Source organism: Dipteris shenzhenensis, chromosome 27 (assembly GCF_047967505.1).
Source record: "Dipteris shenzhenensis isolate YYH24624 ecotype China chromosome 27, Dip_SZ_1.0, whole genome shotgun sequence".
Lineage (NCBI taxonomy): Eukaryota > Viridiplantae > Streptophyta > Polypodiopsida > Gleicheniales > Dipteridaceae > Dipteris > Dipteris shenzhenensis.
The window spans coordinates 587,835-606,093 of record NC_141622.1 but is presented as its reverse complement, the minus strand read 5'-3'; the positions used below and the strand labels follow the sequence as shown (position 1 = coordinate 606,093).

At 42.6% G+C, this 18,259-nt stretch overlaps 1 protein-coding gene across 5 annotated transcripts in view; it reads right to left on the bottom strand.

Moving 5' to 3' along the window:
• Window positions 1-18,259, bottom strand: part of PTAC14 (plastid transcriptionally active 14) — a 216,263-nt gene that overhangs the window by 130,710 nt on the left and 67,294 nt on the right. For all 5 annotated transcript variants that reach the window (XM_087399046.1, XM_087399049.1, XM_087399047.1 and 2 more), the window contains exon 4: window positions 14,544-14,669. In XM_087399046.1, the coding sequence (XP_087255172.1) occupies window positions 14,544-14,669 (126 nt within the window). The remainder of the gene's footprint in view (window positions 1-14,543; window positions 14,670-18,259) is intronic.

The window sequence follows — 18,259 nt, the reverse complement described above, 5'->3', positions numbered from 1 at the left end:
TCCATGGCTTAAATCAATGGTCCTCGAGGTAAATCCTTTTCACCTCGCAAAACATATTCTACCCGGTTCATCTTGAACTAGTAAATATGCTTTTTTCAATCAATGGCTGGATTTTTCCAAAAATGCTAAGCCATGCCTAGGGCTATATCTGCGTGAGCAAGCCTAGTCAATTCAAAGTCCAGCTTCTCAACATAGTCCTGTATTCGAAGTTCCAACTGCGTAACCCTCTGGTCCCATACTTCAGTTAAACTTCCGTCCGCCATCCTGACCGTATAAGCATAGTCAGACGGACTAGTTTTCAACTTGAGCCTCTTAATAAGCTTCAAGTTAATTACATTGTGCGTTGATGCTAAGTCAAACAATACAATCACATCATGATTGGCTACTTGCCCTTTCATTTTAATCAACTCGGGCTCATCGAAAACTGTATACCCCATTGCTACGGGCTTTAAAAGGATGTTATCGGGTGCACCGCTTACTAACTTAGTAACAGACACACTTAACAACACAAGTACTAACCTCTGAGAAGGTCCCGCCAATTGCATCTGCATATGTTCCGCATTGGGACTCTCCTGCATTTCCGCGTCGCATTCAGATATTATCATATTGGCCGTGCGACGGTCTTTGTTTAGTGGACAATCTTTCCATTGATGTTGCTGAAGGCAGCCGAAGCACAATCCTTCTTTTCTAGCTTTTTCTTTTTGCTCAGGAGTCGACGAGGACTTTGACCAAGCCTGGGCTGCCATTCGAGTTACTTTTCTTCTCACCCCAACGGTGAAACTTGTCTTTGCTTATCCCTCAACCAGCTTCACCTGCTTGGTTTGGCCACTTGGCTGCGAGACACTTGCCTTTGAAGTCCATTTCCTCTGAAATCCCCCTTTTCTCGGATACTCATGCTGAGTCCCTGCCTGCACAAACCCACTAGCTTTGCCTCTGGCATCCTCATAGTTCAGGGCTACTGCAATAGATTCATCTAATGTAGTCACATATTTAGCCCGAACTTCCATTTTAATCCTATCGTTCAGTCCATAGATATAGTCTTTCAACTAAACCGACATAGGGAGAGGGTCTATTATTTTCATAACACATTCCCTGAACTTGTCACTGTACTCTGCCACCGACAAATTCCTCTGGCGAAGGCTTCTGTAGGCATCCCAAGCTCAGGACTCTTCGTCAGATGGAAGAAAGTGTTTCTTAAATTCAGCCTTAAACCCTTCCTAGGTGGTAGGGGCAACCTGATCTTTCTGTTGTTTTATCCACCACCTATCACCACCTATCCGCTGCCTCGATAAACAGGTGAGTGGTCTCGTGGATTTTCTTTAGATCAGATCTGATTTCACAAATGGCGAAGGCTTCTTCCCACTTGTGTAACCAAACCTTGATCACATCAGAACTGCGCTCAGTCATCCGACCAGCGCACTTTTCGGTCTATAATTGGCAATATTAGGTACCTTGACCTTCGCACGTTCCGACGAGTGTATACTGGGCTCTTGCTCTACAGGAGCTTTGCCCTTTTCATTTCTAGATGGTCTAGCCGACAAGGCTTGCACCATCCCTCTAAGTTCATTTTGACCAGTGTTCACTTGAACTGCTGGTTCATGATCTGTTGTAAGGCATCTTCCAGCACAGAAATCCTACCCACAAGAGTAGGTGCTATGTGGTGGGACACTTGTTGCGTAGATCGCACTCTAGATTCACCCTGGAATCTTGTCCCTCTGCCTCCATTCTTTCAAAAGGGAAAATAGAATTATTTTTTTAAAAATATTTTTTTCGTACGCCAAAACTCCAAAAGTATATCACACTTCAAATTCCCCTTTGCTGTACAGGAATAATAGACTGCAAATTGAAAACTGAAAATTTGTATAGTAGGGAGAAAAAAAAGCCCCCTGGAAGCTCCACGAAGTCTTGAGAGGATACTCCTATCCCTGGTATTCAGATCTTCAATAAAATAGTCGAACCAACTTCAAAAATGAAGATAGGCGTTTTGATGCGCAGTAGTTTGATTCAAATCACAGGCGATTCAGACCCCTGTCTCCGTTCTTGACAGACCAATTCCTCCACGAAGTAATCCTGCACTGAAGTCTTCCTTCCGTCACCTGCCTTTCGTCACCTACCTACGGGAACCCTACGCTCCTGCGACAGCTTATAAGCCTGCAGCTGTACGCGCTCCTACTCTCCTGCAACGGTGATGACGTTCGAGACCCCACAGTTGCGCCATCACCAGATAGCTGTGATGATGTCTGTGACCCAACGATTGCGCCATCACCTACGGTAGCTGCACTGCTCCTAATACGTAACGCAATTCTGAAAGGCCAAATTTCCAACTCCTGGCAATTCCGCTCTTTACCCCTTCTACGCAACTCGTTCATCCACGCTACCCAGATATTCTGCACTCTGATACCAAATGACACATTACATACTAATCTCTGCCTTCTTTCCTTCGAATCACGGGCACAATCACAGGCGATGGCATCCAGATTATCCTCCCAGCCTATATCATGGATTGCATGCACACAAGATACTTAATTCATTTTCTTCATGCTTATCCACAAGCCCACAAATCCCTAGATGGTTCCCTCCTGCCACATGTCATCATTTTAGACCTTTAGCTTGGTACACCATTTACCCCTCTCTTGGGGCACAATTAAAACATTTGCCCCTTGGCATTCTTACACATTTAGGTGCACCTAGGCCTAAGCACTCAGAACCACCTAGTTGATGCCAATACACCCTCACCTAGGACCTTGGCAGTTACTTCCCTTGACCATTTAATTTACGCACATGAAATATTACCGAAGTCGGTCCTCTAAGGGAAAATGCCCACCGATCTTTCCGAGGTCATGCTATCTTGGCTAGAGCATAACAGCGGTATGCATGCGCAGGTGAGAGCCCTGCTCTTCGATTACCTGCAAATCCAAGCCCACTAGCCTCGACTAGCCATCCCTTGCGCACAACCACCAGCCATGCTAGGTCTTCATGCTTTTTGACGAATCCGCCGCCAGCTATCTCCAAACGTCGATTGATTGCAAGGCTCAAGCGCCCTACGCAATACGTGCAAGCTTGCAAGCAAGTACAGGCTAGGACCACGAGTAGCAATTGATTGCATGCAGTATAACTCCTACGCCAATTGAACGACGAACAAGAGCGCAAGTGCATCGTGGACGTAGGAACAAATGGTTCGTCAACGCATGACAACACAGGTGCTTTGTTCGTGATTCGCTAGCCACTTTGGTTCGTTCGTGATTCACTAGCTCCTTTTGTTCGTATACAGCTCGCTAGCCCTTCTGTTCATTGACCCCTTTCTATTGTGCATCGTTCGTTGAACATTCAACGTTGGCACAATTTCTACGTGCCCCTTTTTGTCATGTATCATTCTGTTGGAGCCTGGTAGGTAGGTTGTTGCATGCTACTAACTGCCAGCTAGCTAGCTACTGTGAGCATTGGAAGAAGCTGGCTGGTCATGTTCATTGGCATACTTATTCCTTACTACTACAATCTACTACATTCACAATTCACAATAAAAAATTTATACTCTTGCAAGCTTAAAGCAACATATAATCAAAGGGATCATTGGTTGTCTCGCAGGTCAAAGACTTGAAGTGCCAAAGGGCTACAGAGTAACCTGTAACCAGTTCCAAGGATTTAGGATAGTATAGCAGCCAACTGCTTAGAGATGGGCCGAGCAAAGGACGTTGTTTGGGAGCAATGCATGTGGAGTAACAGTATGGTGCTTCGGGTTTGAAACAATGGAAGTGTAAGCATTGTGGTGGCTCATTTCGTGGTAGTGCACCTCGTGTAAGGGCACATCTTCTTGGCTTCACTGGAAAGGGTGTCAATCCATGTGTAGGAGAAGTTCCAGATGATGTAATTATTTCCTTGGGAGGCAACCAGGTGGCCCATCAAAGAGGGCACGAGTTGAGGCCACATCAACACTAGTAGGTCATGGATCTCCTCCCAGGAGTCCCATTATATCTGTGACATCTGGATCACCTCCTCCACTTTCACCACCTACATAAGGGGCTTCTTTTTCTATTGGTAGTGCTTCCACTAGACGGGCATCAGTGCGAGTTGTGAAGCCTCCAAGGTTTCCAAATTCATCCAGGTTACCACCCAGGCCAGGGACTTTACGAGCCAGTTGGGTCACAACTTTGCTTGCATCTGCTCGTTGGGCAACTCGCAAGCTCTGAGTGTGACCTTTCCTTTAACCTTGCTCATACTATGGCTTTTCAGGAGTTTGTTCAAGCAATGGCCGAGGCAGGCCCTTCATTTAGGGCTCATTCTTCAGAGACTTTACGCACTTGGGAGCTGAAAGCAGAGATCTTGCAAGTTGAGGAGCTGCAGCCTATTAAGGCATCGTGGGGTAGATACAGGTGCTCCATTTTGTGTGATGGGTGGTTAGATACCAAGAGGCGCCCACTCATTAACATTCTTGTATCATCTTGCGTGGATACGATGGTTTTGAGATCCATAGATGCATCAAATGAATCTCATACAGGTGAGTACATTTACAGCCACATTAAGAAGGCAGTAGAGGATGTGGGGCCTCAGAATGTAGTACAGGTGGTTACATATAATCCAAGTAACTATCAGCGCATGGGTGCGCTACTTGAGAGTGGCTATCCACATATCTTTTGGACTCCCTGTGCTGCACACAGTTTGGATCTTCTTATAGAGGACATAGGGAAGCTTCCTTGGATTTCCTCAGTGGTTGACCAGGCACGGAGCATGGTGACTTTCTTGACAAGGAAGCATAGCGCCCTTGGAATTTTGCGGCAGCATAGCTCCCATGAGATTCTAAAGCCCTCAAAGACCCACTTTGCCTATCTATTTTTAGTCTTGACATGCTTGGTAAAGGTGAAGCCTAACTTAAGGCGCATGGTAGTCAGTGAGAAATTATTGAGCTGGGATAAGTCCAGCAAACCAAAGGCACGTGCCTTTGAGGACATTGTGTTTGATGGTGATTTTTGGCATGCAGCTGAGGATTGTGGGGATTGTACAGCCCCTTTCCAGTACCCTTTGACGTGTTGATAGAGAAGGATGCACAATTGGACTTGTGTATGAGTTCATGGAGAAGGTTGGAGAGGCATTGAAAGGGTGCACATGGCTTGATGCAACAAGGTAAATGCAAATCAGGAATCTTTACTTTTCAATTCACTGTTGGCTGCAATTAATTATCTTATTTGCAGCTTTAGGGCTTTGCATGTATCATGCTACATTTGTATTTAGAATCTAGAATCTAGATTCTAGATTTGCAGCAACCTAAATATATTTCATTTGCACCCTACAGAGAGCAAGAGATTATGGCCTTGTGGGAAAAAAGATGGACATGGTTCCATAGGCCTATTCATGCATTAGCACACATTTTTTATCATGTATGGAGGAGGGAGGACCAATTGGATGATGCTGAGTTGACTGCAGGGTGGACAGGTTTCCTTGAACATGCATATCAAGATGCAATATTGCAAGATGCTTTGGAGGACCAACTCCACTCATTTAGGAACTCCTTTGGGGAGTTTGGCTCAGGTCGTGCATGTCTCCGTGATGCTCAGTTGAGGCCTGTTACCTAGTGGGAGAAGTATGGTCGGGGCACACCGGAGTTGAGGCGCATTGCCCTCCGAGTCCTTTCACAAGATTGCTCATCTAGCGCCTGTGAAAGGAATTGAAGTGTGTTCTCACTTATACACACCAAAAAAAGGAATAGACTAGGCACTGGACAACTTGACAAGTAATTCATATACGCATTGATAATTATGTGTGTGAGCACTCAGCACATCTATTTTCATTTATATGCACTCAGCACACAGTTCATTATTGGCATTTGAATTATAGTTATGCTACAACCTACATGTATTTACTGTTAATTCATTTGGTGTATGGTAGGCTTGTATATGTCCATGCCAATCTACGACTTATTTGCTGAATGAAGACCATTGAAGGTCCACAGAAGGTGTTCATACTTATGAAGTAATCTTTTTGAAAAAAATAAAAAAGAAGTATCAAAAGTTAAGCAAGAGCGTACTTTGAAATATCAAGAGTAAGTGAGGATTTCCACATTGGAGGCCCTTTCTACTTGGATTCTTGAAGGAGGTTACTAATTGCATCTTTGAGAGTATGATGGATAATTACATTGTAAGTAAATGAGAATTGGATTTACCACCCAATTGTTACTCTATTTCAGCCTGGTAAACTGAAATTGAAGGCAATATATTATGTATTGCTCAACGATATCAAGAGGTATACTAGCACACAAGGATAGTCACAAGCTAGTCACTAGACCATTTGCCTATTATAGAAGAGATCACACGCTGGTCACTTGGAACTAGACCAGTTGTTTATTTTGTAGGAGAAGTTCCATGAGGTGTACAAAAAGAAAGACAATATGGACAACAACTCGACACCAACGAGGTTAAGTATTCTTACCCTTTCTTTTGATTATTATTTTACTAAAAGAAACGAATAAGATGAAATGAACATAAGGGATCATGTTTGCATTAGAAGCTTGAGAGTGAGCACTAAGATAGAAAAGCAAAGAGATAAGGGTCATCCTAGAACTCTAGGTAGCTTCCCCTGAGTGGTAAGATAGTCCACCAACACTATTGATGATAGAAACTAAACCCAGTTTAGTTACTATCTGGTTAAAGTTCAGCAAGAGGGAATGTCATGACATGATAACCCAGTAGTATCCAAAATTTGTATGTTAATCAATGTGATTAGTCAAGAGAAGAACGTTGGTTCAGACGGCTCTGAAATCGGGTCATATTGAGTGGGATGGTAAGGAAAAAGGGTTATGTTAGGTGACAAGAAATAGCCTAGCGGTAAAAAGGGGATTAAAACTATTAAGTATACGGAGAGAGGCCACGGAACCTTAGAAATTCTAGTACCCAAGGTCTAAGGGTTAACATAGATCTTAGGGAGATTTGGAAGGGCAGTGTGACCACTCGCACGGTCAATCCCATCTTCAATCCCTTCTATTGGAGAGAGGCTTCTCTCTCATAAGACGAGTAGTACTTGACCAAGAGAATACCTAGGATAAGTCCTATACACATGGCAAGTTCAGCATAGAATAGGAAAAGAATAGGATAGGGAAAGAATTACTCAGCATAGAGGTCACAAGGGCACTTACTGCCGCTTCAAGGGTATAAGAGGGCCTAGTAAACAGCCACAGAGACTTAGTTTCTCATGCAAGCAAGAGGAAATGAAGAATTAGAGGAGAAAACAGAGATTTTGGTCCATTACATCGTATGCAGCACAGGTCAAAGTAAAGGTCTTCCATACACTACCTGAAAAATGTATGGTTTTGTTGTAAGCAAAATCTACAATTGGAAGATAGCGCTCCCACAAATATGGATGATCTTTAACATAACAGCGCAATAATTCCAACAAGACTGTATTTGCGGCTTCGCTTTGTCCATCAGGCTTTGGATAATAGAAAGATGTAAATTCCAACATGGTACCCAAATTGTTAAAAAAATGCTTGCCAAATTTTGCTTGTGAACTTGAGAAACGATTGATCAGGGCACACCATGATGTACAAATATATGTTTGATGAAGATCCTTGCTGCCTCTGTTGCTCTCAACGTCTTCTTGCAAGGAATGAAATGTGCTTGCTTGCTGAACTATAAATCGCTGTCCAAATGATGACCATCTCGTGACTTAGGAAAATATATGACAAAATCCATAGAAATATGTTCCCATGGTGCCTCGGGAACTGGTAGAGGCTCAAGCAACCCTTGAGGTTTCATGCGGTCATACTTTGCCTTTTGGCAAATAGGACAAGATCAAACATACTGAAAGACATCTTTTCTAATTTTGAGGCCAATAGAAATACCTTTCAAGCTGTCCTAAGGTAGGTGACAAACCTCGATGTCTAGCAAATGCGGGCTGCGACATTCCTCGATGGCCTTTGGTCTCATACATGTCACACAAACCTTGTTTTGATTCCACAGATACCCATCACACACATAGAAATCCTCATGACCTCCTTCACTCAAATCTATCCAAATACATGAAAAATCTGGATTATCTTTATACTTTTTCTTCATAATTGGCAGCTCCTCATGATGAGTTTTTGAAATAGAGTGAACCTATGGTCTACAAGACGAAGCATCAGCTACCACAATCTCCTTCCTGGAGTATGGTGAATCTGAAAATTAAATGCACCAGCCACTTCATGTGCATCTCTCTTACAAGTGGCTGGGTAAGAAAGTAACGCACACTCTAGTGGTCAGTTTGGGTAAAGCAATCAACACCCAAGAGATAATGCTTCTAAACTCTTAAAGCATGAATTAATGCAACAAGTTCTTTCTCATAAACATTGTAATTCATCTCAGCCTCCTTCAACCTCCTAACTCTCATAAGCTACTGCATGTCCTTGTAAAAGATTTGCTCCAATGAAACCACCACTAGTGTTACACTCAAGTTGAGGTGACATGACCTCGAAAGGGTCAATAGACCTTTTCTTTTCAAGGATCAATGTTTGCATTATATTTGTTTGGTCTTTACATAAATGATCAGAAAATAATCAAAGTCAAGGTCCTTGGTGAGGGTGATATGGCACTAGACTAGGTGGATCTAAGGCTAAGGGGTCTAAATGCATTAAATGTGCCAAGGGGCTGTTGGAGATAAGTGCACACTAAGTGTACTATTTCCCTAGTCTACATTTGTCTAGTCTAGTCTTTGTGTCTTGAGTATGTGCCATGTGGCACCTCTACAATTATCCCATAAGCACCCTTGCTCTATGTCTTGTACTTTGGCCCATATATTCATGGGTCACATCATTGCAATCCATCTAGCTTGTGTCTTGTCTACACTCATCTACAAGGTAACTCTTTGTCTGTCTTTCAATCTTGTTCTTATTTTACTTCTAGTTTTCTAGTTTCTAGTTCTTGCTTTTATATTCCTACATGGTATCAGAGCCATGTAGATCCCTCTTCTCTCTCCTCAGTCTGCTATAGCCATAGCCGCCTCTTCTCAGATTTCTGCCCCGCTCAGCTGGTCGCCATCATCTGTCTGCCCTGCGACTCTCTGCGCCACCGCTTCTCTCTGCCAGATCTGCACGCCAAATCTGCACACCATTGCGCTGCCAGATCTGCTGCGCACCATCTCTGCCAGATCTGCGTGCCATTGCTGCGCAGTTCCGCTCTCTGCCAGATCTGCACGCCCATCAGCTCTTGTCCCTACTGTAGCTCCCGCTCCTGCTGTCACTCCTGCACCTGCATCAATGTACGTACAACTTGAAGTACAGCCAAGACTCTCCGTACAGTCCGTACGACTGTACGGAATCTGTACCTGCACGTACCATCGCTTTGACATTGTACCCTCTGCTGGCATTTCGCCCGTACCTGTCGTACCCTGCATCATTCCGCTGCACCATCGCTGTTTGTATCTGCACGCTCACCTCTTTCAACAGGCCGCACCTCTCCAGCTGCTGTTCGTGATCTGCGCCATCTTCTCCTTTGATGCTCAAAGTCTTGCTGCTGCGAACCACGGAGATCGTCTGTGAGCTGACCGCCCCTATTCATGCTGAAGAGCTGCCCACGTCTTCCCTACGGCATTGCTTTGGAGCTGAAGAGTCTACAAGTGGTGAGTGAGCTGGCTTCTTGGATCTCTTCTTTCATTCCTTTCTGCAGTATTGTAAGGGAATAGACGCTGCCCTTGCATCTTAGCAAGAGGTAAGACCTTCCCACATGGCCTCTTCTACTCATTCTCTCATGTCTATTGACAAATTTAATGGGTCCAACTTTCATACTTGGCAAATCAAAATCAAGTGCCATCTTATGAAAGAAGGTCTTTGGGACATTGTTCACCGTGTTGCTCCCGAAGATCCCGACATTGAGCAAGTTGTCACTGCCAAGAACGACAAAGCCTATGCTATCATCTTGCTCGGTCTTGGAGATGATTACATTCATCACATCTCCGACATACAGTCTGCTCCTCAAGCATGGATCACTTTGGATACCCTTTTTGGACCCCGATCTAAAAACTCTAAGATTGCACTTATGATCTCATTCTTTGATCTACATATGCAGGAAGGAGCTACTATAGCCTCTCATGTTAATTATCTTCGCAGTCTTATGGTTCAACTTGCATCAGTAAAGTCTCCCATCTCCGAAGATATTGCTATTGCTGTGCTTCTCAAAAGCTTACCTGACACCTATGCTACTCTTGTCACTACCTTCAAGTATCACAATAATCCTTCTCTTGAAGGTATCATAATGCTCTCCAAGAGAAGAAAGAACTCAATAACGAAAGGTAACTGACACTGCATTTTTAGCAAAGAAAGGAAGTTCTAAGGTAAGAAATCCTTGCACCCATTGTGGCAAAACTAATCATATGGAGAAGGACTGTTTCAAGGCTCATCCATGCACCATTTGTGGCTGTGATAATCACCGGGAGAGGGACTGCTACTCCAAACCCTCTACATCAGCCCCTGCATCTACCTCAGCCCATGTTGCTGCAACATCTCCATCAGCAGATCCTGCTGTTCCTTCCTCATATGATGAGAAGTGGGCTTTCTGATTACTTCATATTTCTTGTCTACCACTTTGACCACCGATGATGTAGGTCAAGGGGTTCTAGTGTCTTACTCATTCTGCTTTTGGACCTGAGGAGGGAATGTCTCCAAGGTCTATCTCTTTGTCTACAGTCAGTCTTCTGTCTATCTAGTCTTGTCTGTCTGTCTATTTGTCTATCAATCTGACTGTGTTTTGTTTTAGATCCATCTTGTCCCTACCCTTGTGGACCCATATGAGGAGGAGGGGTGTCTCAGGATCTTTGTCTGTCATGTCTTCTGTCTTGTCTCTCAGTCTATCAGTCTTTATGTCTGTCTTCTAGTCTCGTCTTTCTGTCTTCCTCCTAGTGTCCACTTAAGGAGGGTGTTGGAGATAAGTGCACACTAAGTGTACTATTTCCCTAGTCTACATTTGTCTAGTCTAGTCTTTGTGTCTTGAGTATGTGCCATGTGGCACCTCTACAATTATCCCATAAGCACCCTTGCTCTATGTCTTGTACTTTGGCCCATATATTCATGGGTCACATCATTGCAATCCATCTAGCTTGTGTCTTGTCTACACTCATCTACAAGGTAACTCTTTGTCTGTCTTTCAATCTTGTTCTTATTTTACTTCTAGTTTTCTAGTTTCTAGTTCTTGCTTTTATATTCCTATAGGGGCAAGTGATTTCAATGATATCCCAAGAGAGGGGTAAATGATGCATTTAGGAGGTACCTTAGAATGAAGACATGTGGGATACTAGATCCATCTAGGGAATTGGGGCTCGTTGGGATTTTGGCAAGTAGGAGCTTTCACGTGAAAATTTTTTTTTTTTAGAACTTGCTACCAACGAGGTTGACTGGGAGGATAATCCGTGTGCCTATGCCCGTGATTGCTATGAAAATTTAGGCGTTAACAGTTTTATTCTTGACGACTAGCATCACCTGGAACTACAAATGATTCAAGTCAGGCATCACTAAGATAGATGCTGATGTTAAAGCTTTCTTTAATTGCTCAAAAGCTGATTTTCTTTGTCTCCCACTTTTCTCTTCTTCATTAAGTCATGCAAAGGGGATGCTTTGCGAGCGATAGAATGAGTATAACTCAAGAAATGATCTTACCTCATGTATTGTCTTCAAATGGCCATTCAAGAATCACCATTAACTTCTCGGATACCATTTTAATTTCTTCCCTTGGAAACGATGTGACCCAGAAACCTTATTTCCGAAAGGAAGAGCTCACTGTTCTTGCGATTTATGAACAATTGGTGTTCCTTCAATAGCTCAAACATGATTCTCAAATGTTCTAGGTGCTCCTCTTCATCCCTACGGACATTGTGATGTCACAAAGAATGTTCCTAAAAAGGATCTGTGGAAGCGCAAACTAGATCGGGGCCTCCTGAAAGTGAGAGAAGGGGGAGTAGGAGAGAGCAAGGAAGTGTTAAGAAGAAGATGTGAATCGGCAAGCAAGCTTGACCACTCTTAAAAAAACTGATCACCCTTTTCTTAAATCCTCTACCTAAAAGCCAAAAGCTTCTAAAAGCTGAGAAGATCACTAAAGCAAGTTGAGAAAGCTATACAAATCTTAAAAGACAACTCAAATAGTTTCTCACTGTAATATTGAATTAGTAATTCTAGATTCGAAGACTCTTTAGTAATTATTTTAATCTTTTAACTAAGTCTTTTAATTGTTTTCTGCCATGATCCCTCTACCCATGCACCCAATAAACAAGTGGGCCTAACAAATACAATCCTAGGTTTGCTAGCCTCACAACTTGACCTAAACTAAAGCCATCCTTTAGACCTCAATGTCCCCTAACTAATATGCATATGAGTGATCAAGGTGCTAATCATAACACTCAAAGATTATGGGTTCTCAAGATATCTCCACATCACAAATAAACACTATGCGATCTTGGTTTGCCCTCATGACATTAAGCATCAGTGAACAACACACTAAGACTCACCATTAAAGCCAATCTAAAGGTGTCAAGAATAAACTCTTGGTACTACAGACCTAATAGGTGTTAGGAAACCCTTGTGGATGTGCGAAGCATCATCAGTCTCATACAGTATGTTGATGGCTTAATATTTGGTGGAGTGTGATCCCGTAGGAAATAGTAAAACGACTCATGACTTCACTGATGTGAAGTCCACTGCATGCATTAGCTCCCAATATCCTGTCGTTGGATGTGACTATCATGGATTCTAAAGATCCATCACCATACTATAGATGGTATACACTGAAGCAAAAAAAGTAAAGCATGCTGAGGATGCTGAAGTCATACTGAAGATGACGATTCACATTGAAGGTGATAGAGTTACACTGAAGATGTCATCGGCTATATTGAAGCTAGCACTGTACATAATGTGGCCATGCTGAAGGTGATATGGTCACACTGTAGGTGAGAAGAGCTATACTGAAGATAGCATACATGGTCATCAGCAATGATAAGACCATACTCGGTGCTATAAATAACCATGTACACAAGATTTGTAAAAGAACTCACACAAAGAAACACATGTGTGATCTGTAAGCATTATGATCATAAAAAAAGTACATGAAAATGTAAATAACCATGTGCACAGGATTTGGAGATGATAACAGGCTGATATGTAATTCTGTCACAAGAATTCACACAAAGAAACTCACAGGTGTGGTCAGTGAACATATGATCATAAGAAAAGTAAATAAAATAGGATATCAGGTAATGACCCACAAATGTAGTCAAGGAAACGTGTAGGCCTGTTACAACACGCCTCTTTGCGCAACTCCAATCTTTGAATGTAACGCACAATAGTATACGGGCAGTCATGGCTCTATATGTGAGGGGTACAACCAAAATGCACACCACATAGAGATGTCAAAGGTGAGCAGCACCATTGAGGTGAAGCAGGGGTGCCCCCTCCCACCCATCCGGTCTAGCACAGTCTCTCATACCGATCTCCAACACAACAAAGGGTCTACAATGCATCTGACAACCTTGCATACTTTAAGGCCTGCATCATAGAAGGTAGTGACCATGTCAGGATAGGACTAGAGTAAACAAGGCTGATCTATATGATCGGTCTAGTTCCAAGCATGCTGCCAGGCCATGCTAGGCAATGAAATAGCCAGATCTGATTCCAGACTAGCAAGCAGGTAACATGGAGCTGGTCAATATCTTGTCACCACATGGCTCATGTCTGGGTGCCACGTGAGGGATGGGCCATCAAGAGCTGGGCCTAGATTCCCCCTTCCAAGTGGTCATTGAGAGGCTGCAGTCCTCCCAAAATAAGAAGAAGATTCATCCCAATCACGGTTTATCCATGAGGAGACTCGGTGAGTCCTGACCTTTGATAAGGGAAAGAGTGGCACAAAAGAGCATTACTTGTACACTTTACATGTCATCCTGCTTTGCTCTACCTTTATTCATCACTTGTTGGTCAACATTGTTTGCAAAGCGGTCTTGGGGATACTTGGTTATGCTACATGCACCATGAATCTCACATGATATTAAAGCCAAGCGTGTTCTGAAGACTAGATGAAGGGCTTATCAAAGTATGTGTGAGCCAAATTTGATTCCAATCAAAGATCTCCAAATGAAATGTGCTTTCAAGAAACCTTTCCTAGAAGTCCAAACAATTCAATCAAAAATGGTTTGACTTTCAGCAATTACGAAAAAGATAATGTCCAAACAAACCATTAACAACTTTTTGTTTGAAGCAGGATAAAGGCTGATGCTCCCAAAGTAGGACACTCATTTTTAGTCACAAAATGGCCATATGTGCATTTGATAGGATGATGCCAACCGTGGCACGAAGATTTAGCTTAATAATATACGTCCAAAAGATATGTCCTACACCTGCAAGACTGTCTATAAAAAAAACTTGTCCCATCAATCTGCTTTCAAACTTAAAGAATTTAGGATTGCTATTTTTTGACTAGAAACTAGCAAAATGTGCATAACTGATAAGATGCTTATTCATATCCCAAACATCTAAGTGATCAATTGCACCTTAGCATAACATTGTTTTAAAAATAGGAAACCGCCCACAATTAAATGCACCTTACCTCTGGATCTGTGCTATTGATGATTTCAAACATAGGATGTCCAAATGGAACAAAATTTGGATAAAAAATCCATGGATGATACTTGCTCACAGATATCATGAGCTCCACTGGTATTTCCATTATTATCTGTAGAAAACACAAAGCACCTTTACTAAGTCACAAGATATTACCTCATGAATCACAGAGTAGGCATAATACAAGCAAAAGCTAAATTCCGATATCTCAAATCCAGTATCAACAAGCTTCCCATTTGAGCCTTAGACAAAATATGGCATGCAAAGCAGAAGAGACTCGTTCCTGATAGAATTCAAGAATGGATGTTGATTCCTCCAACCAATCCTATAGACATTCTTGAACAAAAGCCAAAAAAATGATATCAAAGGTTCGACTTTCCCTCACACAAAATAGAGAGGACTGCTTAATTAGAAGAAAAGCAAAAAACAAGCACATGGATGTGTAGACCTCCCTTGCAAGCTTCTAACTTTGCTAGATAGGTCTACCTAGTAAGATTGCTAAAATGAAGCATTGCCTCTTGCTTCATAGTGGTACGGATCGTAACATAATTTTTTCATACACTAATAAAATGGTAAAGTTATGTAAATTGGTCAATTATAGTTTCATAGTTTCAAGCTTAGGCTATATAGAATAACTCTTGTATTTCCATTCTCAAAGGTTCATACAGGATATAATTATAGTCTATAGTCTCTTGCTTCTCTACTCTCTCATCTCTTGTCCACTCTCCATTGATAGCAAAGGCGGGGAGCATGCTTGTCTGCCACGGAGAAGAGAAACTTCTTTCCATGAAGAGTAGGCAGCACCATTTTTTGAGTTCCTGACATAAATGACATTGAACTTTTGGCCTGCCAATGTGAACTACATGGTCCCAAGCCAATGATCCTCTGGGGAATTGTACTGAAACTGCCCCTCTTATCCATGGTAGGTAGCTCCTCAAGTGCTTGTTCAGAAAGATCCAAGTACTTCAAGAGTGATCCATGGAATACATCAGGAATTCTGCAAGATGGAGGCAGTTCCAGTTGGTAAGCCATTTCACCTACCCTCCTTAGCACTTTGTATGGGCCATAATATCTATGTGCAAGCTTAGTATTAGAGTTTCCCTTCAAAGAAGCACTTCGGGGAGGGGGGTGGGGGGGGGCCGGCTGATTTACAAATTTAGTTATGGGATTGTATCCCAAACTGCCATGTGGCATCAATTAAAAGCCTAAGGTACAAAGTACAAAGTATAAAGCTAGTTAAAAAGCTACTAAAGTGCCCCTTTTGTTACAGTTCTCCCCACCCAAAATAATTTGTCCTCAGATTCTGAAGATTCACTGTAACAGAAAAGGCAAACCATGACAAGAGTAGATGGTATGGAATCATATCCATGTTAGCAAATGCTGCTCAAAGGCTCCCCAAATCCTGTGTCAATTTAGTAGATATGGATACTGTTGCACTATAGATGAGGGCTGCCGAGAGGATACATAATCCGGAAGTCCCCTCCACCTGATGTAGTATTCCACATAGGATTAGTTCCTGAGTACATGGTCCCAAGCAAATGATCCTCTGGGGAATGTACTGAATCTGCCCCTCTTATCCATGGTAGGTAGCTCTCAAGTGCTTGTTCAGAAAAATTAAGTACTTCTTCAAGAGTGATACATGGAATACATCATGAATTCTGCAAGATGGAGGCAGCTCCAGTTGGTAAGCCACTTCACCTACCCTCCGTAGCACTTGTATGGGCCATAATATCTAGGTGCAAGCTTAGCATTAGTGTTTCCCTTCAAAGAAGCATATCGGTCTTGTGGATCTTGAGAAACACATAATCCCCTCCTCAAAGCAGAGTTCTCTTTTATGCCGGCCTGCATACTGTTTCATACGAGCTCCGGCCTTAGTAGGTCTAGATCATCCCTAGCTTGTTAGTTGTCCATTGCACTATCAACAACTCTGGAAGGCACATGGACTTTACAGCCATAATAGCTTCAAATGGACTCATGCACTTGGAGGTATGCTTGGTACTACTATAGCAGAATTCAGCCAGATGAACCCATTTGTCCCATTTGTTTGATTGTCAAAGCAGAAATGTCTGAGGTATTCTTCTAGCCACCTCTTTACCCTTTCTGTTTGGCCATCAGTTTGAGGATGATCAGCAGTGCTAGGGGTTACAAGTTTGCCCATAGAATTAACAACTCTTACCAACAATGCCCCATGAATTTGGCATCACGGTCACTCACAATCTCCTCTAGCAACCCATGTTACTTGAAAACATTCTCCAAGTAATCATGGAGGCTGAATACTGAGTTTTGGTAGGAATGAAATGTGCAGCCTTTGTGAGCCTATCAACCACAACAAAAATACTGTTACAACCTCTAGGCATAGGTAGACCCATGATAAAGTCCATGGAGATATTTGTCCATTTACCTTCAAGAATAGGCAAAGGCTGGAGCAGACCAGCTGGGTTGAGATTTAAATCTCTCTGGCAGGGCTTACACCACTGTACATAATTGTACACATCTTTCCAAAGCCCCTTCCAATAAAACTCTATTTCATACTCTCAAAGGTTTTGAATAACCCTGTGTGGCCAGCTATTGGGGATGAATGCAGCTCCTGAAGCACCAGCAGCCTCTACACTAAGTTTTCAGTGAGGTAAATCCTGTCATGGAACCAAATCAGCCCATTATTAAGCTTGTAATGTGGGTGGTCAAGGTAGTTGGCATCCTACAGGTCATAAAGAGTTGCAGCTACTGGGTCTGAAAGGTATTCCTCTTGCATTCCATGGATCCAATCCTTGTAAACTTCTGTAACAGAGGATAGAGTGCATGCCCACATCCTAGAGAGTTGAATCAGCCACCACATTCTCCTTCCCCATCTTGTATTCAATGTCACAATCATAATTTTGTAGAATGGAAAGCCACCTTTTCTATTTGGGAGATAAGTTGGACTGAGATGAGAAATATGTGAGAGTCCTATGATCACCTTACCTTAAAAATGACTCTCATATATGTAGCGATGCCTTTCCCTGATAACATGCAATATGGCTAGCATTTCCTGGTCACTAATGCGGTAGGTCAGCTCTTTGACCCCTACCCCTAGCATCATCTTCAATGGTGAATAGTTGAGAGAAGTCTGGAGACACAAGGATGGGAGCTGAGGTCAAAGCATCCTTCAGTTCCCAGAAACTTTTCTCTGCAGTAGCTGTCCAGAAAAAGGCCTCCTGCTTGAGCTGGTCAGTAAGGGATGCTGCTATTTTTGCAGTGTTTAGTGAACCTTCTATAGAAGGATGCTAATCCAAGAAATCCCCTTAACTGAGAGGGATTCTGAGGATGTGGCCATTCTCTTAGACACTTGGCCTTATTGGGGTCCATACTTATGACCCTTATTGCTGACTATATGACCAAGGTGCTCCACTTCATTGGCCATGAATGTGCACTTGCTTGCCTTGGCAAAGAGTTGGTGGTTTCTCAAAACTTCAAGGACTTGCTTTACATGCATTAGGTGCTCCTCTTTAGACTTGTTGTAGATGAGTATATCATCAAAGAAGACTAGGACAGATCTATAGAGATAGGTCTGTAGGATCTTATTCATGAGTGCTTGGAGAATTGTTGGAGCATTAATGGGGCCAAATGCCGTCACTTTGAACTGATATAAACCACGTTTAGTTTTGAAGGCAATTTTCGTCTCATCCTCCTCCTTCATCCTTATTTGGTGTTAGCCTGACCTTA